The sequence below is a fragment of the Papio anubis genome, chromosome 13 (genome assembly GCF_008728515.1).
Source record: "Papio anubis isolate 15944 chromosome 13, Panubis1.0, whole genome shotgun sequence".
Taxonomy (NCBI): Eukaryota; Metazoa; Chordata; class Mammalia; order Primates; family Cercopithecidae; genus Papio; species Papio anubis.
Window position 1 is genome coordinate 20,566,128 of NC_044988.1, and position 25,350 is coordinate 20,591,477.

Below are 25,350 nucleotides of genomic sequence, written 5' to 3' on the forward strand. Positions count from 1 at the left end.
TGACATACCCTAAAGTTGTTAATTTATATGACAATTATCTGTATTGGATAGTTTTACTATGACATTTACTAGAAGCGGTTGGTTCTTCGGAAGTTTCAAAAGAATGTCAGCTTTCCACAAAGGAATTTTCAAATAACTGTTTAGTTAACCAGAAAATGAAATAGCAAGTCTTCTCTTCCAGAGGGGTAAGTATATACATTTTTTTTTTTTTTGAGATGCAGTCTTGCTCTGTCGCCAGGCTGGAGTGCACTGGTGCAATCTTGGCTCACTGCAACCTCTGCCTCCTGGGTTCAAGCGATTCCTCTGCCTCAAACAGTGCCTGGCACTAGCAGGTTTTTATTGTTTGGGTGACAATAGTAAATTGAATTGATGAAATTGAGTCTCCTGAGTAGCTGGGACTACAGGCATGCGCCACCACACCTAGCTAATTTTTTTTTTTTTTTTTTTTGTATTTTTTAGTAGAGCTGGGGTTTCACCATGTTGGCCAGGATGGTCTCGATCTCCTTACCTCGTGATCCGCCTGCCTCAGCCTCCCAAAGTGCTGGGATTACAGGCATGAGCCACTGCACCTGGCTGACTACATACACTTTTTAAGAACAACTAATTTTTCACCGTGTTAGCCAGGATGGTCTCGATCTCCTGACCTCATGATCCGCCCATCTCGGCCTCCCAAAGTGCTGGGATCGGGAGGCTGAGGCAGGAGAATGGCGTAAACCCAGGAGGCGGAGCTTGCAGTGAGCTGAGATCCGGCCACTGCACTCCAGCCCTGGTGACAGAGCGAGACTCCATCTCAAAAAAAAAAAAAAAAAAAAAAAAAAAACAAGAACAACTAATTTTTATTTTCTGACAGACTAAAGTGTTACAAGTTTCATTTACTAAATTATAGAATAGAATACAGAGAGAACATACCTTGTTACCCAAAATGTGACATGAAAAAAATAAATCCTTACCAAACTCTGTGTCTGTCTGCTTATGTTGCATGCCAGACACATATGAAAAAAGTCATTTTGTTTCTTAAATTAAGAACCTCTTATATAAAGAAATGATATAGAATACTATGCCGCTTAGAACAAAATGATACTAAAAAATTATGACTCAGAGATAGAGTTCATATGAAGTTAAATTATGAGTAATCTTAATAAAACCACATTTTCTCTTCTGGAAAGTTTACTAGAGTTTGAGTGAATATTTCAGAGTGTTAAACACTGTACAATTTTTATGTTCTCGTGTCAAACTTCATGATAAATTTATGATTTTCTGCCATTGTATATAAATAGAGATAAGGCATATATTTTTAAAGATAAAAATATGTTTATATTAATCTGTCACCAGTTAAGTTGTGATGTTTTATTTGAATTTGTTTCAGAATCGAAGCAAACGCTTGGAGAAGGTCCATGTGGTTATTGGGCCTAAATCATGTGACTTGGATTCTCTCATTTCGACCTTCACATATGCTTACTTTCTAGACAAGGTGAGGGAAAAAAAGGGTAATACTTCTTATATTTTGAATTATTATGTAACTTTTAAGAATAAACATTTTCTCAAAACAAAGGAACCTATTAACTTAATTTTTAATGTTCTGATTTATTGTTGCAGAGCATAAAGTATTATCATCCATGAGTCAACAAATATTTATTGAGCACCTACTATCTGTTAAGCATTGTTCTGGCTATTTCTTTCCAACTCTCCTTATAAAACATTGTTTCAATAAGGACAGTGTTTTCAAATAAAACATTTAAAATGTTCATAATAATTGATTAATTTTATGGAAATTCATAGAACTAATAAAAGTAAGAATCAGATTTCTTGTTTTCCTTTGTCATCCTTGCTGATAGTCCTGCCTTTGGGAGCAGAAAAATACATGCAGAATAACTTCTGTGAACAGTACATGAATGGCAGAGCACACTGGCTAGAGTTTTCAGTGACAGGTATTACATGTCAAATCTGCTTCCTGTTGGTCCTTGTTTGGTTTTGCCTTGTAGCCCTGACTTTGTGCAGCAAGATCATCCTCAGTTAGTGATCATCTCCCTTGAGGAAGACTCTTTTTATTCTGTGAAGCATACAATGCACCTAAAGACCTTTCAACAAATGACTTTAAAACTTTAAATCTATAAAACTGATGAGCTCATGATGATGGGCTTTTTATTAACTTAAAGCCTAAAAATGTATAGTATGAGTGTCTAGGTGCTATTTTCAATGTCACGCAATTTTTAATTTTTCAGAATCTGATTTGTTTTATTGCAATTTTGTTTGGATCCTTGGACCCTGACAGTAGGCAGAGCTGGTCTAAAGCGATTTAAATTCACACGAAGCCTAGTCTTCCAGAATGAGCTGTGGGTGGCCAGAACTGCTGTAGGGCAGAAGCTGATAAAAACGCTGGGTAAAATATTCTGATCTCTACATGTGGGCTTTGTATCAAATTTATCTTAAAATTTGTTGAACTTTACAAGGGAGATTAATTGGTATGAGGAGATAAGTGTGCCTCTGTTAAGACATGCATATTAACACTAATTTTGTTAACTGGTATTTTGACTCCTAGAAGAAAATGTTACTTCTAGAGAACATGGAGTTGACAAAACCAAACAGATTTTTAGAGTGATAGTGGCATGGACTTGGAAATGATTTAATAATAATACTACCACTACCACCTACTACAATGTCTTGACATCCAATAAAAGGGGTAGAAAAAGTAATTGTGATAGATAAAACACATAGATAGATAAAAATAAAAATACATGTGGATTCTCTTCTTCCTCAAAGGTTTGCCAGTAAGCATGGAGATGAATGTGGAATTACTGTAAGGTTTCATACTGAGAATTTGGTTATATTTCTCTGCCTCTCTCTTAGTTTACTGGCCCCCCTGGCTAGTGGCCTGTGTTTCCATTTAAATTTTCTTCAATAACCCAACTACTCCCTCTCAGAGTACGAACATGTAGGATAAGGAAAGAGTTTTTCTGCCTCATGCGTACGACCCCATTTAAATCTTTCTCATTCTGGTAAGTGAGCTGCATTTGCAGATAGGGAACACAGTCTCAGAGAGGAAACTGACTTTCTCAAACTTACGTAGTAGAGACTGGGGCTGGAACCTAGTTCTTGTGACATCAACTTCAGAATAGGCCACATGCCTGATTTACATATTGATTCTTCCCCACTCCAGTTTCAATATCGGGAGTTAGATAGAACCTTCCATTCATTAGGAAAAATAACTAGCCATACGTAAGTTGTTAACACTTATTATGCAACTGTGATTCAGTATTAGCATGAGAAGCGGGAGAAAACCCACTTTGTTGGAGTGGCTTCGTGCTTTGTATGCTATAGCAGTGGCTGATTCGTTTCTTTCATTCAACAAATATGTACTAAATGTTTACTATGTGCCAGACTGTTTTACACACTGGAAACATAACTGAACAAAACCATCAAAAAGCCCTGCCTTCTTAGTGCTAGAAAGGGGAGACAGATGATAAAAATGTTAAAACTGTGACAAGCTGGTGATGGTGTGACAGTAAAGGCCATTTACTTTATGCACAAATTCCATGTTACTGAACCCCACATTCTCTCAGTGATAGTTAGGATTATTGCTGTATATTCATAGTAATTTTTAAAGCGCCTTTATTTTTTACATTCCCGTACAAAAACAAGTTTATTATTGTAACTCTACAATTCTCTACCTCTCTCCTATCTCCTGTTTTCTCTGGTTGCCACAGATCCGTTTTCTAAGAGACTTGTTAATAAAAAATTTTTTTTATGATTTAAGAAATCAATAGAGATCACAATCTGATAGTCTGTAGGCTGAAGCAGACTCATAAATGAATTTCTACTGACTGACATTCTGAATTTAAAAAAATGAATTGTAATAATTAAATTTCACAAATAATACCGCAAATCTAGACTTATAGCTTCTCTTGGGTAATTAAATTTTTTTTTTTTTTTTTTTTTTTTTGAGATGGAGTCTTGCTCTGTCCCCCAGGCTGGAGTGCAGTGGCACAATCTTGGCTCACTGCAAGCTCCGCCTCCCGGGTTCACACCATTCTCCTGCCTCAGCCTCCTGAGTAGCTGGGACTACAGGTGCCTGCCATCACTCCTGGCTAATTTTTTTGTATTTTTAATAGAGATGGGGTTTCACCGTGTTAGCCAGGATGGTCTTGATCTCCTGACCTCGTGATCTGCCTGCCTCAGCCTCCCGAAGTGCTGGGATTACGGGCATGAACCACCGCACCCAGCCCGGTAATTTAAAGTTTTAACAAAACTGGGCCTGAATTTTTACATGTGAAACATTGGCTGAGGCTGAGTGACAGGCATCCCACTTAGATGTAACATATGTGCCTTCCTCTGTCCCCACAGTCCCCACCCACCCTGCCTCAATTGTCCTGATTTTGTGCCAAGTTTATAAAGATATGTGAGTTTGTTACTCTTAAAGAAGAGAATGTGTATTATATATAAATATATTTATTTACATTTTAGCCCCTGCACAATTTATATATATGCATATGTTTAAATTTATGTATAAATATATATTTATATGTTATCTATTTATTTACATTTTATTTATATGTAATATATATTTATATATACAAATGGTGCAGGGTCTAAAATGAGACATCAAATAAAGCATGAGACGTTTCAAGCAGGTTAACAAGAGATTAAAAAATGTTAGGGGCCACTCTTACATTAATTTAATTTTTTAATTTAAAAAAATTAAAAAATTTTTTAATAGCATAAGGTCCTATTAATTGGGTTCAGGAAAATTTGATTATGAATGCCAAGTGGTTTAGTGAGGCCAGAAGACTCCCATTCCTTTTACCAGTTACTCCGAGGCTGGAGAAAATGTAATTGTATTCTTTCCTCCTGCTATTTTCAGTAATTCAGTCAACTTTTTTCTTGGTAGGTCAGTCCACCAGGGGTTCTGTGTTTACCAGTGCTGAACATACCAAGAACTGAATTCAACTACTTCACCGAGACGAGGTTTATTTTAGAAGAGCTAAATATTTCCGAATCATTCCACATATTCCGGGATGAAATTAACCTGCATCAACTAAATGATGAAGGGAAGTTATCGGTAACACTCGTTGGCGGCAATGTGCTGGCGAGGTAAGATCCATTATGAAGCTCTGAGATTTAATCCTTCAATGAAGGTTCTTCTGGGCAAAGTGTCACTTTACTCAGGACTTTTGTGGTTTAGGCAGATGTATTAAAAGCAGAGGACATGCTGGTCTTGGTGGCTCATGCCTATAGTCCCAGCAGTTTGGGAGGCCAAGGCAGACGGATCACTTGAGGCCAGGAGTTCGAGACCAGCCTGACCAACATGGTGACACCTTGTCTCTACTAAAAATACAAAAGTGAGCTAGGGTGGTGGTGCATGCCTGCAATCCCAGCTACTTGGAGGCTGAGGCACGAGAATTGCTTGAACCCGAGAGGCGGAGGTTATAGTGAGCCGAGATCCCACCACTGCACTCCAGCCTGGACAAAAGAGTGAGACTGTTTAAAAAAAAAAACAAACAGGCCGGGTGCGGTGGCTCAAGCCTGTAATCCCAGCACTTTGGGAGGCTGAGACAGGCGGATCACGAGGTCAGGAGATCGATACCATCCTGGCTAACACGGTGAAACCCCATCTCTACTAAAAGATACAAAAAACTAGCCGGGCGAGGTGGCTGGCGCCTGTAGTCCCAGCTACTTGGGAGGCTGAGGCAGGAGAATGGCCTAAACCCGGGAGGTGGAGCTTGCAGTGAGCCGAGATCCAGCCACTGCACTCCAGCCTGGGTGACAGAGCGAGACTCCGTCTCAAAACAAAAACAAAACCAAAAACAAACAAACAAAAAGCAAAAAACAAACCCCAAAATCCCAAAACAACAACAACAGCAGCAAAGCAGAGGACATGCAGAGGAAAGGGAATATCTTTTTCTTCTCTTATGCCAAAATTTGGGTCATGCTAATCCTTCATTTTTACTTTTGCGTTTCAGATATGAAATCTTTAAGTGTAAAGTTATTGTAAAATTGACCAAATTATAGAGGTTTGTTTTGTTTTTTTGAGACAGAGTCTTGCTCTGTCACCCAGGCTGGCGTGCATTGGCTCTATCTCGGCTCACTGCAGCCTCCACCTCCCAGGTTCAAGCAATTCTCTTGCCTCAGCCTTCTGAGTAGCTAGGATTATAGGCATGTGCCACCACGACTGGCTAATTTTTGTAGTTTTAGTAGTGACAGGGTTTCACCATGTTGGCCAGACTGGTCTTGAACTCCTGACCTCAAGTGATCTGTCCACCTCAGCCTCCCAAAGTGCTGGGATTACAGATGTTAGCCATCACACGCAGCCTAAAATTATAGTTTTTAAACCATTTCAAACACCTTCTTATAGCAATACAATAGTCTTATGTATTGATGCCGAACATGTGTAATAAAAATTGAAATTAAAAACTAGATAAAATGGAATGGTTCTTAGGAAAGAAATCTCAGTGGTGACATGGAAAAATATGTAGAGATGGGCTATGAAGATCGTTTGATTATTTGTTCATTCATAGCATTTTATACTATAAGAGAAGGATCTTTTTTTTTTTTTGATTATTCATGTAGCTCAAAGTTTTTATTTTATGGATAAGACACTTGAAACTCAGTGTCACAAACGACTTGTCCAAAGAACCACATGCAGGCTTGACATGGTGTCTGATGCCTGTAATTCCAGCATTTTTGGAGGCCAAGGCAGGAGGTTCACTTGAGCCCAGGAGTTTGAGATCAACCTGGGAAACATGGTGAGACCCTGTCTCTACAAAAAATACAAAATAATTAGCTGGGCATAGTGGTACACACCTGTGGTCCCAGCTACCCAGGAGGCTGAGGTCAAAGGATCACTTGAGCCTGGAAGGTTGAGGCTGCAATTGCATCTCATGGTTGAGCTGTGATTACACCTCTGCACTCCAGCCTAGATGACAGAGCGAGACCCTGTCTCAAAAAAACAAAACAAAACAAACAACAACAACAAAAGCAAAGAACCACGTGTAGTTAGCAGAAGAGTTGGGATTAGAACTTTTATCTTCTGACTCTTTGAATAAATACTTAAGCATTGCTAACTCATGTAAAAATCTACAGGTGCCTAAGGAGGAATAAGACAAATTTTCTGCCATCAAGGACTTTATGAAGATGTCCTTTTGATAAGCTTTCTACTGCTACTGAATGAAGATTCACCAGTTAAACACTTCAGTAGTTTAAAATGTTAGTTTTTCACAGTTTGGCGATTTGCAAGTTGTTGATAACCTTAACCAGTGGACACTGACCTTAGCATACATGAAATAAAAACTTTTCTATTTAATAATTTTGTATTTAACTTTTTAGGAAGCATATTTAGATACGAATGTATTGTGATATCTTTCATGCAATTCATTTACTTATAAGGAGTTTTGAAAATAACCTGCCTATGTGTGGCTGCTTTTATCCTCATGCTGTTTGAAACTGAATGAAATTATTTGAATAATATTTATTGATCATTGACACGTGGCTAAAAGTTCTGGGTAGTTTATTTGACTGACTTCAATGACTGGTATTCAGGAAATCATATGCTTGACCAAATTTACATGTTAACTATTTCTTTTTCTTTTTCTTTTTTTTTTTTGAGATGGATTCTTGCTCTGTCGCCCAGGCTGGAGTGCAGTGGCGCAATCTTGGCTCACTGCAGCCTCCACCTCCCAGGTTCAAGCAGTTCTCTTGCCTCAGCCTCCTGAGTAGCTAGGATTACAGGCATCTGCCACCACGCCCAGCTAATTGTTGTATTTTTAGTAGAGATGGGGTTTCGCCATGTTGGCCAGGCTGGTTTCAAACTCCTGACCTCAGGTGCTCCGCCTGCCTCAGCCTCCCAAAGTGCTGGGATTACAGGCATGAGTCACCATGCCCAGCCATGTTAACTGTTTCAAACCAACTGATGTAAAGAGACACAGATAAATACAATGCAATTGGAATGTGAACTGTGGAACGAGTGTGTGTCAATCAAAATCTGAGGAATAGTTTTGTTACCAATTAAAATGGAAAAATTTAGACTGATTTTGAGGCTGGGATTGTGAACTCTAGCTCTAGAATTGTTTATGAAATAGAATGCTTTTCAAAAATAGATTGAAATCTTTATTTCTTTCATTGCCACTCATTTGTTTTTGACAGGCAGAAAGAATAAAATTGGATTGATCCAAGCTTTTCTTCCTGCCTTTGCTAAAAGCCACCTCTGTCGCACATATAAAGAATGATGGTGGAAGGAAAATAGGCCCAGTAGTGTTTTTTCTGCACCACAGTGACTGGATTTGCAAGCTTTGGAGCCAGGTTATTGGAGTTTAAATACTGGCTAGTCTACTTAGTAGATGTGTGATGTTGCACAAATTTCTTAACCTCTTTGTGCCTCAGTTTTTTTTATTTATACAATGGGGATTTTCTAGTGTCATTTTCTAGTGTCGTTTTTAGTGCATTTTATAGAACTTTTTTTTTTTTTTTTTTTTTTGAGATGGAGTCTCGCTCTATTGCCCAGGCTAGAGTGTAGTGGCACCGTCTTGGCTCATTGCAACCTCAGCCTATGTGGTTCAAGCGATTCTCCTGCCTCAGCCTCCCAGATAGCTGGGATTATAGGCACCTGCCACCATGCCTGGCTAATTTTTTGTATTTTTAGTAGAGATGGGGTTTCCACGTTGGCCAGGCTGGTGTTAAACTCCTGACCTCGTGATTCGCCTGCCTCGGCCTCCCAAAGTGCTGGGATTACAGCCGTGAGCCACCGTGCTCGGCCTATAGAATTCATTTTACAGTGTTATTTTCTAGTTTAAAATATGATAATACACCTAAAGTATTTATAATAGTATCCAACCTGTGGTGGAAGTCCAATAGTGTTAGCTACTATTATTTTCCAAGAGTGCAGCACAGGATAAAGCTGGTAAGGTATGAAGGTATTTTAATAATTTGGGGGAAAATAAATAGTTTAAATGAAATGTGAAAATACGTAGAATAAGGCTCCCATCTTCTGAGTCATGTGAGTTCCCTCGTATTTTTGGTCATTGAGAGGAAGTCATTTGTGTGAGAGCAGAGATTTAAACATTCCCAAAAGTAATAAGACATGCCATATTCCTTTCTCCTCCTCCCCTCCATTTGCTTTATAGTGAAGACAAAACTTTAGAATCAGCAGTTGTCAAAGTCATTAATCCGGTTGAGCAGAGTGATGCCAACGTTGAGTTCCGAGAGTCTTCCTCTTCCCTCGTGCTGAAGGAGATTCTCCAGGAGGCTCCTGAGCTCATCACCGAGCAACTGGCTCATCGCCTCAGAGGTGAGAGACGGCACTTCCTATTAAATACCGGAAGGCTTAATGGAGTGTCTCCCGGCCTGCTCATGTAGAAAGAATGCGATCCATTCTTGGGTTAACAATCTCTTTAAAGACCACAGGAAGCTTCATCAGAGAGGCAGGGAGTAAAGAGTTTGTTAAAGAGTAGCATTATATCGAATATTAAAAATGTGCATTTAAAAATAGGCATGAGGGGCCTTTGCTGTTTCACTAGAGAAGAATATTAAATGGAACTGCTGCAGCTCTGTTAGGGAGCTGGATAACACCTCTGGCCATTGTAATCGCTGCCAGAGGTGATTCTTGCCCCAAGACAGCATGATAGGGACCAGAATTCCAAGTTCCCAGGTTGAAATATCTGCTGATACTTTTCCATGCTTGGTTTATGACATACTGTTTGGATGGCAAAATACGTGCCCTTCATTTTGGTGATACTGTGTCAGGGCTTTTATAGTCAGATGTTACCTCCTTTGCTCGCCTGTCTTGGAACATATTCCATCTTCACTCAAACTGTTTTAAGCCCTGGGGTCCTGAACACACCGTCATCAGTTCCTCTAGTAATCTCTCTTTCATCTCGATCAGTGGAGCCTCCTGCTTCCAAACGGTGGTTTTCAAGCTGGAAATTGTCAGTCAACTTTGGAACCACAAAATTACCACAGAAATTCCATTATTTACTCACAGAGGACACTGTTCTGGTTTTTGTAGAAAGCATTTCCCTCCCCACACCGCAAATCCATTTTGAACATGGTAGACAGAGACTTTTCTTAAAAGTATTCAACATAGGAAAGTGAAAAACAGTGATGAACAGATTGAAATAATTCTAAAAGAAGACCAGAAGTATGTTGACTCAACTCTTTTAAGGACTCTGTCCTTCAGTTCCTCTGTCTCTTCCACAGTTTGGAGGGGAAAAGGTTCAAGAGGTGTGTAATTCTTGTAAAGGTTTAGAACTGATGGCCTTCGTAAACCTGCCTTAAATATTTCCCTGGCAATGAATGTCTGTAAAAATGCTCTGTGGGAAACTGTGCTCTCAACTAAACTAAGTAAGCACAATCATTTATCTTTGTGACAGAGCAGAAGGAAAATGAAGGTAATTGGGAATCTCAGCCAAGAGGAAAGTTGTTCAACAGCACAAATGTGTGGTACAGCCAAGCACTAGAGAATATTTTGTTTAAATATCTTGTAAACTAAGAAGTTTGGTTAATCGTTGTGAAACTACACGTGTTATTTAGTAGAAAAGAAATGCGATCGATAAGCAGATCATTATCATAATTTTCAACAAATAGTAAAATAATATGAAACAAATACATTGGCACAAAGATATGACTGTTTTATTTAGTAGAAAAGAAATGTGATCGATAAGCAGATCATTATCATAATTTTCAACAAATAGTAAAATAATATGAAACAAATACATTGGCACAAAGATATGACTGTTTTGGTAGTGATAATGATATTTAGATTTAGGGAATTAGAAGGAGTGCAGACCCTTTTGTTATTTATCTTGATTTTAGTTTGCAGAGCTACCAAAAAATAGAACAATGGTAAAAGATTTCGCTTCTTTCTTTTTAATTTTTTTTACGCTTTTTTTTTTTTTTTTTTAAATTTTTTTTAGAGAGAGGAGGTCTCACCATATTGCCCAGGCTAGTCTTGAACTCCTGGGCTCAAGCCATCCACCAGCTTCAGTCTCCCAAAGTGCCGTAATTAAAGATGCGAGCCACTGCACCTGTCTGGATTTTGCTTTTCTTAACACCAGATGTTTTTCTTGAGGTTAGGCTTGAAGTAGCATTGGGAAGCTGGCAGAATGTGGGCATCACTTCCTTGTCTCTTGGAAACTGGAATGTGAGAGGATGAAGAGCTTCTACCTGTGAAGCCTGTCAATACTGTTACTGTCATAAAAGAGCCAGAGTCATTAAACCCTGGGAGGTAGAAGACATAGGGGGCTTATTATGGTGGAAAGAGGGCTCTGGAGATCTTTTGCCAATGCATATGTGTGTGTGTGTGCGCGTGTGTGTATGTGTGTGTGCGTGTGTGTGTACATATGTGGAGGGGAGATGGAACACTACTAAATAGTTTTGGCAAGAGGGAATGTATCAGTCTGTTTTGTGTTGCTGTAAAGAAATATCTGAGATGGGGTAATTTAGAAAGAGGTTTATTTCACTCATGCTTCTGTAGGCTGTAGGAAAAGCATAGTGCTAGCATCTGCTTCTAGTGAGGACCTCAGGAAGCTTCCATACATGGCAGGAAGCAAAGGAGAAGCTGGCATATGACTTGGGAAGGGAGGGAGCAAGACAGTGGGGAGGTCCCAGACCTTTTTTAACAACCAGATCTCAGGTGAACTCATTACTGCAGAGAGGGCACCAAGCCATTCATGAGGGATTGGCCCCCCTGACCCAAACACCTCCCACCAGGCCTCACCTCCAACATTGGAGATCACATTTCAACATGAGATTTGGAGGGGACACACATCCAAACCATATCAGGGAACTAAAGGATGGTTATCCAGGGAATCTGCCTTTTAAAGATGCAACTCAAATGTTCAGAGGTAAAAATATGTTGGGGTAATAGGTCAATTTTTAAAAGCTCCTGAATTCTTAGTAAATACAAAAAAGGAATCAAGTAGGCTGGGCGTGGTGGCTCACGCCTGTAATCCTAGCACTTTGGGAGGCCAAGGAGGGCAGATCACTTAAGGTCAGGAGTTTGAGACCACCCTGGCCAACATGGTAAAACCTCGTCTCTACTAAAAATACAAAAATTAGCCGGTGTGATGGCAGACACCTGTAATCCTAGCTACTTGGGAGGCTGAAGCAGGAGAATCGCTTGAACCCAGGAGGCGAAGGTCGCAGTGAGCCGAGATCACGCCATTGCACTCCAGCCTAGAGGACAAGGGCGAAACTCCATCTCAAAAAAAAAAAAAAAAAAGGAATCAAGTCAAATTTTGCTGTCATCCATGGATGCAGCTGGAAACCATCATTCTCAGCAAACTATCGCAAGAACAGAAAACCAAATACCGCATGTTCTCACTTTAGGTGGGAATTGAACAATGAGATCTCTTGGACACAGGAAGCAGAACATCACACACCGGGTCCTATTGTGGGGAGGGGGCAGGGGGAGGGATAGCATTAGGAGATATACCTAATGTAAATGACGAGTTAATGGGTGCAGCACACCAACATGGCGCATGTATACGTATGTAACAAACCTGCACGTTGTGCACATGTGCCCTAGAACTTAAAGTATAATAATAAAAAAAAAAAATTTGCTATCATCACTGAATTCAAACTTAGAATTTGTATTTTCCAGTTATGTAGTAACATCAAACCTAAAAGGACTTGTTTTCTCTGTTTCTATAAATAACTGTAGCGTTCTTTATTTTCACAATATGACCAGTTCTCTTTTGAAAGAGTTCTCTTTATAAGCAGCTACGATGTTACTTTGGATGTTTGGGTGCTGTAAATAATCATTAATTTGATGCACATTTTTAGAACTTTTTTTTTTATTATTATACTTTAAGTTCTGGGATACATGTGCAGAACATGCAGGTTTGTTACATAGGTATACACGTGCCATGGTGGTTTGCTGTACCCATCAACCCATCACCTGCATTAGGTATTTCTCCTAATGCTCTCCCCTAGTGCCCCTACCCCTGACAGGCCCCGGTGAGTGATGTTCTCTGCCTTGTGTACATGTGATCTCATTGTTTAACTCCCACTTATGAGTGAGAACATGCGGTGTTTGGTTTTCTGTTCCCGTGTTAGTTTCCTGATAATGATGTTTTCCAGCTTCATCCGTGTTCCTGCAGAGGACGTGAGCTCACCCTTTATTTTTTTGGCTGCATAGTATTCCATGGTGTATATGTGCCACATTTTCTTTATCCAGTCTATCATTGATGGGCATTTGAGTTGGTTCCAAGTCTTTGTGAATAGTGCTGCAATAAGCATCTGTGTGCATGTGTCTTTATAGTAGAATGATTTATAATCCTTTGGGTATATATCCAGTAATGGGATTGGTGGGTCAAATGATATTTCTTGTTCTAGATCTTTGAGGAATCACCACACTGTCTTCCACAATGCTGGAACTAATTTACACTCCCACCAACAGTGTAAAAGTGTTCCTATTTCTCCACATCCCCTCCAGCATCTGTTTTTCCCTGACTTTTTAATGACTGCCATTCTAACTGGCCTGAGATTGTATCTCATTGTGGTTTTGATTTGCATTTCTCTAATGACCAGTGATGATGAGCTTTTTTTCCATATGTTTGTTGGCCACATAAATGTCTTCTTTTGAGAAGTGTCTGTTCATATCCTTTGCCCAGCTTTTGTTGGGGTTGTTTGTTTTATTCTTGTAAATTTGCTTAAGTTCCTTATAGATTCTGGATATTAGGCCTTTGTCAGGTGGATAGATTGCAAAAATTTTCTCCCATTCTGTAGGTTGCCTGTTCACTCTTATGATAGTTTCTTTTGCTGTACAGAAACTCTTTAGTTTAATTAGATTCCATTTGTCAATTTTGGATTTTGTTGCCATTGCTTTTGATTTTTGTTTTTTTGGTTGTTTTTTTTTTTTTTTTTTTTTGAGATGGACTCTCTCTCTGTCACCCAGGCTGGAGTGCAGTGGCGCAATTTCGGCTCACTGCAAGCTCCGCCTCCCGGCTTCACGCCATTCTTCTGCCTCAGCCTCCCGAGTAGCTGGGACTACAGGCGCCCACCACCACGCCTAGCTAATTTTTTGTATTTTTAGTAGAGACAGAGTTTCACCGTGTTAGCCAGGATGGTCTCGATCTCCTGACCTCATGATCCACCCACCTCGGCCTCCCAAAGTGCTGGGATTACAGGTGTGAATCACTGCACCTGGCTGCTTTTGGTTTTTTAGTCATAAAGTCTTTGCCCATGCCTATGTCCTGAATGATATTGCCTAGGTTTTCTTCTAGGGTTATTATGGTTTTAGGTCTTATGTTTAAGTCTTTAATCCATCTTGAGTTAATTTTTGTAAAGTGTAAGGAAGGGATCCAGTTTCAGTTTTCTATATATGGCTAGCTAGTTTTCCCAACACCATTTATTAAACAGGGAATCCTTTCCCCATTGCTTGTTTTTGTCAGGTTTGTCAAAAATCAGATGGTTGTAGATGTGTGGCATTATTTCTGAGGCCTCTGTTCTGTTCCATTGGTCTAAATTATCTGTTTTGGTACCAGTACTATGCTGTTTTGGTTACTGTACCTTTTACTATAGTTTGAAGCCAGGTAGCATGATGCCTCGAGCTTTGTTTTTTTACTTAGGATTGTTTTGGCTGTACGGGTTCTTTTTTAGTTCCATATGAAATTTAAAGTAGTTTTTTCGAATTCTGTGAGGAAAGTCGGTGGTAGCTTTCTTCACAGATGGGGATTCAATGGAGATAGCAGATTCAATGGGGATAGCATTGAATCTATAAATTACTTTGGGCAGTATGGCTATTTTCACAATATTGATTCTTCCTGTCCATGAGCATGGAATGTTTTTCCATTTGCTTGTGTCCTCTTTTGTTTCATTGAGCAGTGGTTTGTAGTTCTCCTTGAAGAGGTCCTTCACATCTCTTGTAAGTTGGATTCCTAGCTATTTTATTCTCTTTGTAGCAGTTGTGAATGGGAATTCACTCATGATTTGGCTCTCTGTTTGTCTATTATTGGTGTATAGGAATGCTTATGATTTTTGCAGATTGATTTTGTTTCCGGAGACTTTGCTGAAGTTGTTTATCAGCTTAAGGAGATTTTGGGCTGAGGTGTTGCAGTTTTCTAAATATACAATCATGCCATCTGCAAACAGAGACAATTTGACTTCCTCTCTTCTTTTTGAATACCCTTTATTTCTTTCTCTTGCCTGATTGCCCTGGCCAGAGCCTCCAATACTGTGTTGAATAGGAGTGGTGAGAGTGGGCATCTTGTCTTGTGCCAAGTTTCAAAGGGAATGATTCCAGCTTTTGCCCATTCAGTATGATATTGGCTGTGGGTTTGTCATAAATTGCTCTTATTATTTTGAGATACATTCCATCAATACCTAGTTTATTGAGTGTTTTTAGCATGAAGGGGTGTTGAATTTTATCGAAGGCCTTTTGTGCATTTATTGAGATAATCATGTGGTTTTTGTCATTGGTTCTGTTTATGTGACGGATTACATTTATTGATTTGTGTATGTTGAACCAGCTTTGCATCCCAGGAATGAAGCCAACTTGATTGTGGTGGATAAGCTTTTTGATGTGCTGCTGGATTCGGTTTGCCAGTATTTTATTGAGGATTTTCTCATCAATGTTCTTCAGTGATATTGGCCTGAAATTTTCTTTTTCTGTTGTGTCTCTGCCAGGTTTTGGTATCAGGATGATGCTGGCCTCATAAAATGAGTTAGGGAGGAATCTCTCTTTTTCTATTGTTTGGAATAGTTTCAGAAGGAATGGTACCAGCTCCTTTTTGTATCTCTGCTAGAATTCAGCTGTGAATCCATCTGGTCCTGACTTTTTTGTGGTTGATAGGCTATTTATTACTGCCTCAATTTCAGAACTTGTTATTGGTCTATTCAGGGATTCGACTTCTTCCTAGTTTAGTCTTGGGAGGGTGTATGTGTCCAGGAATTTATCCATTTCTTCCAGATTTTCTAGTTTATTTGCGTAGAGGTGTTTCTAGTATTCTCTGATGGTAATTTGTATTTCTGCAGGATCAGTGGTGATATCCCCTTTATCATTTTTTATTGTGTCTGTTTTATTCTTCTCTCTTTTCTTCTTTATTAGTCTGGCTAGCAGTCTATCTATTTTGTTAATCTTTTCTAAAAACCAGCTCCTGGATTCATTGATTTTTTTGAAGGGTTTTTCGTGTCTCTGTCTCCTTCAGTTCTGCTCTGATCTTAGTTATTTCTTGTCTTCTGCTAGCTTTTGAATTTGTTTGCTTTTGCTTCTCTAGTTCTTTTAAGTGTGATGTGAGGGTGTCGATTTTAGATATTTCCCGTTTTCTCCTGTGGGCATTTAGTGCTATAAATTTTCCTCTAAACACTGCTTTAGCTGTGTCCCAGAGATTCTGGTACATTGTGTCTTTGTTCTCATTGGTTTCAAAGAAATTATTTATTTCTGCCTTAATTTTGTTATTTACCCAGTAGTTATTCAGGAACAGGTTGTTCAGTTTCCATGTAGTTGTGCAGTTTTGAGTGGGTTTCTTGATCCTGAGTTCTATTTGATTGGACTGTGGTCCGAGAGACAGTTTTTTCTGATTTCCATTCTTTTGCATTTGCTGAGGAATGTTTTACTTCTAATTATGTGGTCAATTTTAGAATAAGTGCAATGTGATGCTGAGAAGAATGTACATTCTATTGGTTTGGCGTGGAGAGTTCTGTAGATGTCTGTTAGGTCTGCTTGTTGCAGAGCTGAGTTCATGTCCTGGATATCCTTGTTAACCTTCTGTCTCATTGATCTATCTAATATTGACAGTCAGGTGTTAAAGTCTTCCACTATTAATGTGTGGGAGTCCAAGTCTCTTTGTAGGTCTCCAAGAACTTGCTTTATGAATCTGGGTACTTCTGTATTGGGTGCATATATATTTAAGATAGTTAGCTCTTCTTGTTGCATTGGTCCCTTTACTATTATGTAATGCCCGTCTTTGTCTTGTTTGATCTTTGTTGGTTTGAAGTCTGTTTTATCAGAGACTAGGACTGCAACCCCTGCTTTTTTTTGCTTTCCATTTGCTTGGTAAATATTCCTCCATCCCTTTATTTTGAGCCTATGTATGTTGTTGCACGTGAGATGTGTCTCCTGAATACAGCACAGCAATAGATCTTGACTGTATCCAATTTGCCAGTCTGTGTCTTTTAATTGGGGCATTTAGCCCATTTACATTTAAGGTTAATATTGTTATGTGTGAATTTGATCCTGTCATTATGATGCTAGCTGGTTATTTTGTCTGTTAGTTGATGCAGTTTCTTCCTAGTGTACATGGTCTTTACAATGTGGTATGTTTTTGCAGCGGATGATACTGGTTGTTCCTTTCCATATTTAGTGCTTCCTTTGGGATCTCTTATAAGACAGGCCTGGTGGTGACAAAATCTCTCAGCATTTGCTTGTCTGTAAAGGATTTTATTTCTGCTTTGCTTATGAAGCTTAATTTGGCTGCATATGAAATTCTTGGTTGAAAATTCTTTCTTTAAGAACGTTGAGGCCGGGCGCGGTGGCTGAAGCCTGTAGTCCCAGCACTTTGGGAGGCTGAAACGGGCGGATCACGAGGTCAGGAGATCGAGACCATCCTGGCTAACCCGGTGAAACTCCGTCTCCACTAAAAAATACAAAAAACTAGCCGGGCGAGGTGGCTGGCGCCTGTAGTCCCAGCTACTTGGGAGGCTGAGGCAGGAGAATGACATGAACCCGGGAGGCGGAGCTTGCAGTGAGCTGAGATCTGGCCACTGCACTCCAGCCTGGGCGACAGAGTGAGACTCCGTCTCAAAAAAAAAAAAAAAAAAGAATGTTGAACATTGGACCCTGCTCTCTTCTGGCTTGTAGGGTTTCCACAGAGAGATACACTGTTAGTCTGATGGGCTTCCCTTTGTGGGTAACCCTACCTTTCTCTCTAGCTGCCCTTAACATTTTTTCCTTCATTTCAACCTTGGTGAATCTGACAATTATGTGTCTTGGGGTTGCTCTTCTCAAGTAGTATCTTTGTGGTGTTCTCTGTATTTCCTGAATTTGAATGTTGGCCTATCTTGCTAGATTGGAGAAATTCTACTGGATAATATCCTAAAGAGTGTTTTCCAGCTTGGTTCCATTCTCACCATCACTTTCAGGCACACCAATCAAACGTAGGTTTGGTCTTTTCACTTAGTGCCATATTTCTTGGAGGCTTTGTTCATTCCTTTTCATTGTTTTCTCTTATCTTCACGCTTTATTTCATTAAATTGATCTTCAGTCTCTGATATCCTTTCTTCCACTTGATCGATTCAGCTATTGATACTTGTGTATGCTTTATGAAGTTCTCGTGTCGTGTTTTTCAACTCTATCAGGTCATTTATATTCTTCTCTAAACTGGTTATTCCAGTTAGCAATTCCCCCAACCTTTTTTCAAGGTTCTTAGCTTCCTTACATTGTGTTAGAACATGCTTCTTTAGCTTGGAGGAATTTGTTATTACCCACTTTCTGAAGCCTACTTCTGTCACTTCATCAAATTCATTCTCCATCCAATTTTGTTCACTTGCTGGCTAGGAGTTGTGATACTTTGGAACAGAAGAGGTGTTCTGATTTTTTGAATTTTCAGCCTTTTTTTGCTGTTTATTCCTCATCTTTGTGGGTTTGTCTACCTTTGGTGTTTGATGTTGGTGATCTTTGGATGGGGTTTTTGTGTGGACGTCCTTTTTGTTAATGTTGATGCTGTTCCTTTCTGTTTGTTAGTTTTCCTTCCACCGGTCAAGCCCCTCTGCTGCAGGTCTGCTGGAGTTTGTTGGAGGTTCACTCCAGAGCCTGTTTGCTTGGGTATCACCAGCAGAGGCTGCAGAACAGCAAAGATTGCAGAACAGCAAAGATTGCTGCCTGTTCCTTCCTCTGGAAGCTTCATCCCAGAGGGGCACCTACCAGATGCCAGCCGGAGCTCTCCTGTATGAGGTGTCTGTTGATCCCTGCTTGGAGGTGTCTCCCAGTCAGGAGGCATGGGGGTAAGGGACCCACTTGAGGAAGCAGTCTGTCCCTTAGCAGAGCTCGAGCACTGTGCTGGGAGATCTGCTGCTCTCTTCAGAGCCAGCAGGCAGGAATGTTTAAGTCTGCTGAAGCTGCACCTACAACCACCCCATCCCCCAAGTGCTCTGTCCCAGGGAGATGGGAATTATATCTATAAGCCCCTGACTGTAACTGCTGCCTTTCTTTGAGAGATGTCCTGTGCAGAGAGGAGGAATCTAGAGAGGCAGTGTGGCCACAGTGGCTTTGCAGCGCTGTGCTGGGCTCTGCCCAGTCCGAACTTCCCGGAGGCTTTGTTTACACTATGAAGGGAAAACCACCTACTCAAGCCTCAGTAACGGCGGACTCAAGCATCCCAGGTCGACTTCAGACTGCCATGCTGGCAGCGAGAATTTCAAGCCAGTGGATCTTAGCTTGCTGGGCTCCATGGGGGTGGGATCCACTGAGCTAGACCACTTGGCTCCCTGGCTTCAGCCCCCTTTCCAGGGGAGTGAATGGTTCTGTATCGCTGGTGTTCCAGGCACCACTGGGGTATGAAAAAAAAAAAAACTTCAGCTAGCTCGGTGTCTGCCCAAACGGCCACCCAGTTTTGCACTTGAAACCCAGGGCCCTGGTAGTATAGGCATCCGAGGGAATCTCCTGGTCTACGGGTTGCAAAGAGAGAAAAGCATAGTATCTGCGCCGGAATGCACCATTTCTCACGGTAGGGTCCCTCACAGCTTCCCTTGGCTAGGGGAGGGAGTTCCCCAACCCCTTGTGCCTTCCGGGCGAGGTGACGCCCCACCCTGCTTCTGCTTACCCTCCATGGACTGCACCCACTGTCTAACCAGTCCCGATGAGATGAGCCAGGTACCTCAGTTGGAAATACGGAAATCACTCCCCTTCTGCATTGATCTCTCTGGGAGCTGCAGACCGGAGCTGTTCCTATTCGATCATCTTGCCAGCCACCTAGGGCAATCTTTTTATTTTATTTTATTTTATTTTATTTTATTTTATTTTATGTTATGTTATGTTATTTTTTTGAGAGGAAGTCTCGCTCTTATTGCTTAGGTTGGAGTGCAATGGCTCAATCTCAGCTCATTGCAACCTCTGCCTCCTGGGTTCCAGTGATTCTCCTGCATCAGTCTCCTGAGTAGCTGGGATTACAGGCACCTGCCACAAAGCCTGGCTAATTTTTGTATTTTTAGGAAAGACTGGGTTTTGCCATGATAGCCAGGCTGCTCTCGAACTCCTGACCTCAGGTGATCTGCCCGCCTCAGCCTGCCAAAGTGTTGGGATTACAGGCCTGAGCCGGCCTAGAACATATTTTTGTGTATTCTTCCAGGTCTTGAAAGAATGCCGATATTTTATACATGTCTTTGCCATAAGGAATTTTAGAAAAATGTCTGTTTCCAGATGATGTGAGACTAGATATTTATGGCTGAGACTTGAAAGAGTCTTTAAAAGCATCATAATTAGACCTCAATGGACAATATATTATTATAAACATTGTACCAAAAAACTCTAAATTTACTATGAGCTAAGTACTTCATCAATTTGATTGTACTTTGCTTTTCATTCCCATGGCCGTATCCTGGAACGCATCATGCTTGGGCATGCTGGTGTGATGTGGATGGATTTCAGGTGGGCCAAGATATTGATTCCCTTGGTTCTTGGAGAAGGCCCTATGTATGCCTCTTAGACAACTGTGCTGAAATTTTTTTTTTAAAAAAGATCACTTTCAGTGTGTTCCTTAATATGCAAAAGGTTGGGCCTACTCTTCTTTCTTCTTGCTTGTTAGCTCCTTTTCCTCTGCTCAACTTCTAAGTGTTGGGTGCTTAAAACTTGTCCTTTTTCCTATATGCTATCTTTAGGTGACTTTGTTTAGTTCCAAGACTTTAAATATTATACACAGGCTGATGACTGCCTGTATCTCCAACTGTAACCTCTTTTTAGAATTCCAGATTTATAGCCAATGCCCATGTGACATCTTCACATCCTTGTCTAATTAGCACCACATCCTTAATATGGCTGCAGTAGAACCTTTTAGTTTCTTATACCTCCAAACCTGCTTTTATTCCAATTTCTTCATTTCAGTAAACCACCTGATTGCTCAAGCCATAATCTAGGAGTTATACATGATTCTTTCCTTTGCCTTCTGCTGCACATTGATCCATCAGCAAGTCCTGCTGACGCTGCTGTTCTGTGTCTAGAACATAACATGAGTCTGTCTGCATTTTCCATGATCACTGCTAGAGACCCAGTTCAAGCCTCCATTTTGCCTCTCTTTGACTACTGCCACAGTGGCCTGACTGTTGCCCTATCTCCTTGATAAAACCTATGGCCCATAAAGTAGTCAGAATGACTGCTTGTAAACTCTAAGTCAGGTCGTTTCAACCTCTTTCTTCAAACCTATCACACTCAAAATCCAAGCATCCTACCTCTACCCTTACAGACCACCACATCGTCTCTCCTCTGCCTACTCTCACATCACCTGATCACATTTCTCCCTTTTCCCACTGTGTTCCAGGCAAAGAGCCTTTTAGCTTTTCAAGTATGCCAAACTCTTTCCACTCTTGAGGATTTACATAAGCCGTTCCTTCCTTCTGGAATGCTTGTTTTTATCTATAATATCATCTCTCTCTTTCTTTCCTTCCTTCCTTCCTCTCTCTCTCTTTTCTTTTCTTTTCTTTTAGTTTTTTTTTTTTTTTTTTTTTTTTTTGAGAATGAGTGTCGCTCTGTCCCCCAGGCTGGAGTGCGGTGCTGTGATCTCTGCTCGCTGCAAACTCTGCCTCCCGGGTTCACAGCATTCTCCTGCCTCAGCCTCCGAGTAGCTGGGACTATAGGAGCCCGCCACCACGCCCGACTAATTTTTTGTATTTTTAGTGGAGATGGAGTTTCACTGTGTTAGCCAGATGGTCTCGATTTCCTGACCTCGTGATCCACCCACCTCAGTCTCCCGAAGTGCTGGGATTACAGGCACGAGCCAGCACGCCCAACCTTGTCATCTCTCTTTCTAACTGTCAGGAGCCTCCTCTTCCCTCTTGCTTCCTCAATCCAGGATGTAACTTCATTAAAAAAGAGACCTTATGTGTTGTGTGCACTGCTTCACTGTTGTGTCTCTGGTACCTAGAAGAGTACCTGACATATAGTAGGCTCTCGATAAACACTGTCATGAAAGGAATTTTGCAACATTGTTTATGTGCTGTCTGTTTTTATAACTGTATTGATTTAGTTAATGCTATAATACTTTAATTTCCATCCCACTTCAGTCCATCCTTCTAACATTTTTAATGTGTAGAATTTGAACATTGTTCCTTCTAGTTTTAAAAAAAAAACCCTTATTTTTAGCTTTAAGAAGTCTTAGTGTTTTGCAAGCATTTATTTTTATTTTCACCATTTGGTTATATAAATAAATAAGTAAATAAATAAATGTTATTTTAGCCCTTTTGTGGAGTATAACACTTTGTACCAAGAAGAATGCAAAACATGTGTGTAAAAGGACATTTAAACAGTTCAAGGAATTATCACAAAGTGAACACCCTTTTAACAATTATCCAGGTAAAGAGAAAGACCTTTTGGTGCTCCTTCCCACCACTGCTCACTCCCTCTCTAACTAGCGTTAACCAGTATTCTCATTTTTGTGGTACACTCTTCTTTGCTTTTCTTTATAGTTTTAACATCCTTGTGTGTACCCCACAGCAGTCCAGATGGGTTCTGGCTGTATTTTTGTTTGTTTGTTTGTTTGTTTGTTTTGAGACAGAGTTTCGCTCTTGTTACCCAGGCTGGAGTGCAATGGCGTAATCTCAGCTTACTGCAACCTCCACCTTCCAAGTTCAAGCGGTTCTCCTGCCTCAGCCTCCCAAGTAGCTGGGATTACAGGCATCTGCCACCATGCCCTGCTGATTTTTGTGTTTTTAGTAGAGAAGGGGTTTCGCCATATTGATCAGGCTGCTCTTGAACTCCTAGCCTCAAGTGATCCACCTGCCTCGGCCCCCCAAAGTGTTGGGATTACAGGCATGAGCCACCGTGCCCAGCCTCTGCCTGTATTTGTGTGATATATAAATGGAATCATACAGTATATATTACTCATTGTTTGTAGGTCTCTACCTTTGTATTAAATGGAGTATCTGCATGTATGGGTTTATCTATCTATTTTATTATTTTTGCCCTTCCTTCTTCCATAAAATATTTGAGGAGGCTTACAAAAATGCAAGCAATCTAATAAAAGAGAAAAAAAGGCCAAGATCAGGAAAAATAAAAACAAGTACAGAAAGGAATAGGTTTAGATACAATTATAAATTTGGAGGAGTAAAAATAGTATTTGGTTTGAAACTGGATATGAGCTTCCTGGAGCCAATGAAAAAATTAAAATATGATTAATTATAATCATATTTTTACTGAAATAAGCACATATACTAGTTTCTCATTTTAAAAGGATACAACTAAGTCGAAATTTTTTTGTGTGTGTCAGTCTTGAAAAGACACCTGATAATAACATAGATATACCCCTGCTCTATCCTTTTCCACATGCAATGGGGGCATATACAGGAATTGTGCATAGCATGTCGGATACTTCCTGCTCCTCAATCAGTGTATGGGGATTGCTTTAATAACTTTATTATTATTATTATTATTATTATTATTATTATTACTGTTTGAGACGGAGTCTCATTCTTGCCAGGCTGGAGTGCAGTGGCACAATCTTGGCTCACTGCAACCTCCGCCTCCTGGGTTCAAGCCATTCTTCTGCCTCAGCCTCCCGAGTAGCTGGGACTACAGGTGTGCACCACCAGGCCCGGCCAATTTTGCATTTTTAGTAGAGATGGGGTTTTGCCATGTTGGCCAGGATGGTCTCGATCTCTTGACCTTGTGATCTGCTTCCTCGGCCTCCCAAAGTGCTGGGATTACAGGCGTGAGCCACTGCGCCTGGCCAATAACTTTATTTTTTAATCAGCTTTACCTTTAGCCTAGCAACCTTATTTTCTGCTACAAATTTCTTTTCTACACATGCTGACGTTTTTCTCTAAATCTGAAAAATACATATTTAAATTCAATCGTGTTTGAATCTTTTTAGTCTTATACTCACAGCTGTAGCTACATATCAATGTTTGTATTATGGTATATATTATTTTATTCAAACATTGAGGCAGAACTTGATTATTATGGATTTTGTTAAAAAGATCATTTGTATACTAGTTAGAGGTGTGTGTCATGTTGCCAGCATAGAAATAACGTGCTTGTGTTTTTCTAATAATGTCCCCCGTCACTCAGTCTTTTGGGCCCTAGCAGGACAGTCATGGATAAATGTCAACAGGTGACTCATCTATCACCAAAATGTGTTCAGGCTCTGTGGGGGATTTAACCAAATAGAAATAATTTGCACTTTTCAAAATTATTAATTAATCTTACAATAGCTAGGTCTTGCTGTTGCCTTTTGATAGGATATATCCCCAAACTCAGAAATTTCAGGAAACAAATAATTAGCATCCACTTTCATTTGGAAAGGCACGTACTTATGTAGCATTACTTTCTAATTATTTGTGTAAGAAGGGAACGTGCTCATAAAGATGAGATCATAAATGGCCCTGAGTTTTGGAAACAACATCTTTTAGCTTCCCCCTTTCCTTGCCCATGTATTTTTGCTGGGGTTCTTCTTTGTTTCTTTGCTTTCTTTCTCTTCTCCCTTTTCTCCTTCTCCTGTTCTTGGGCTTCTCTCTGCCCCTATCTGATTCTAAGATCTTTTTGTGTTCATTTTCCAAGGCATGAACGTTCCATAAAGCCACATCATACAGTCATGGTGGCTGAAGCTGGTACTTAGTTATGCCCGGGGTTTGTGCCAAAAGCGAACAGTTACAGACCCGCCAGATTCCTCAACCTGTATTCTTTTATTTCCCCCTGAGATGTGTGCTAGAGGACTACTGCCAAATTCAAGATCCATTAAATTGCTGAATCATCACATTGGGGATTGTGTGCGTGCACATTTGTATTTGTGTGCGTGTGTGTTTCTGGGAACCAGCTGGCAATGAGATTTCAGCCACTGATTACCAGGCATGCTTAGATCAAAACCATACTTTACCTAAATGGCCTTTCACTTTCAATTGTGTAAGGCCTTGACAGGAGCCACAAGGCAAAGAGAGAAAGAAGAACAATTGTTCTTAGCCTAGGACTAAGCGAAAAACTAATATCCCAGGTTTTTAAAATTTAAACAAACTCTCTCCTTCCTACTGGTAGTTTCATTTGACCTTTAATAAAGAATAGTTGCTTCCTATTTTAGTAGCCTGGATTAACAGCTTCAAAAAGATCCTTTTAAGGAGGTCAAATAGGAAAGGAAGAGAGCCAAATTTTTTTTTTTTTTTCTTTCTCTCTCTCTCTCTTGCCCAAAGAGTGAATCATCTCTCTCCTGAAATGGTTACAAAATC

At 40.2% G+C, this 25,350-nt stretch overlaps 1 protein-coding gene across 16 annotated transcripts in view; it reads left to right on the forward strand.

Moving 5' to 3' along the window:
* PRUNE2 (prune homolog 2 with BCH domain) overlaps nucleotides 1-25,350 on the forward strand; it is a 293,156-nt gene that overhangs the window by 51,099 nt on the left and 216,707 nt on the right. For all 16 annotated transcript variants that reach the window (XM_009188956.3, XM_009188962.3, XM_009188968.3 and 13 more), the window contains exons 2-4: nucleotides 1,367-1,471; nucleotides 4,886-5,088; nucleotides 9,114-9,277. In XM_009188956.3, the coding sequence (XP_009187220.3) occupies nucleotides 1,367-1,471; nucleotides 4,886-5,088; nucleotides 9,114-9,277 (472 nt within the window). The remainder of the gene's footprint in view (nucleotides 1-1,366; nucleotides 1,472-4,885; nucleotides 5,089-9,113; nucleotides 9,278-25,350) is intronic.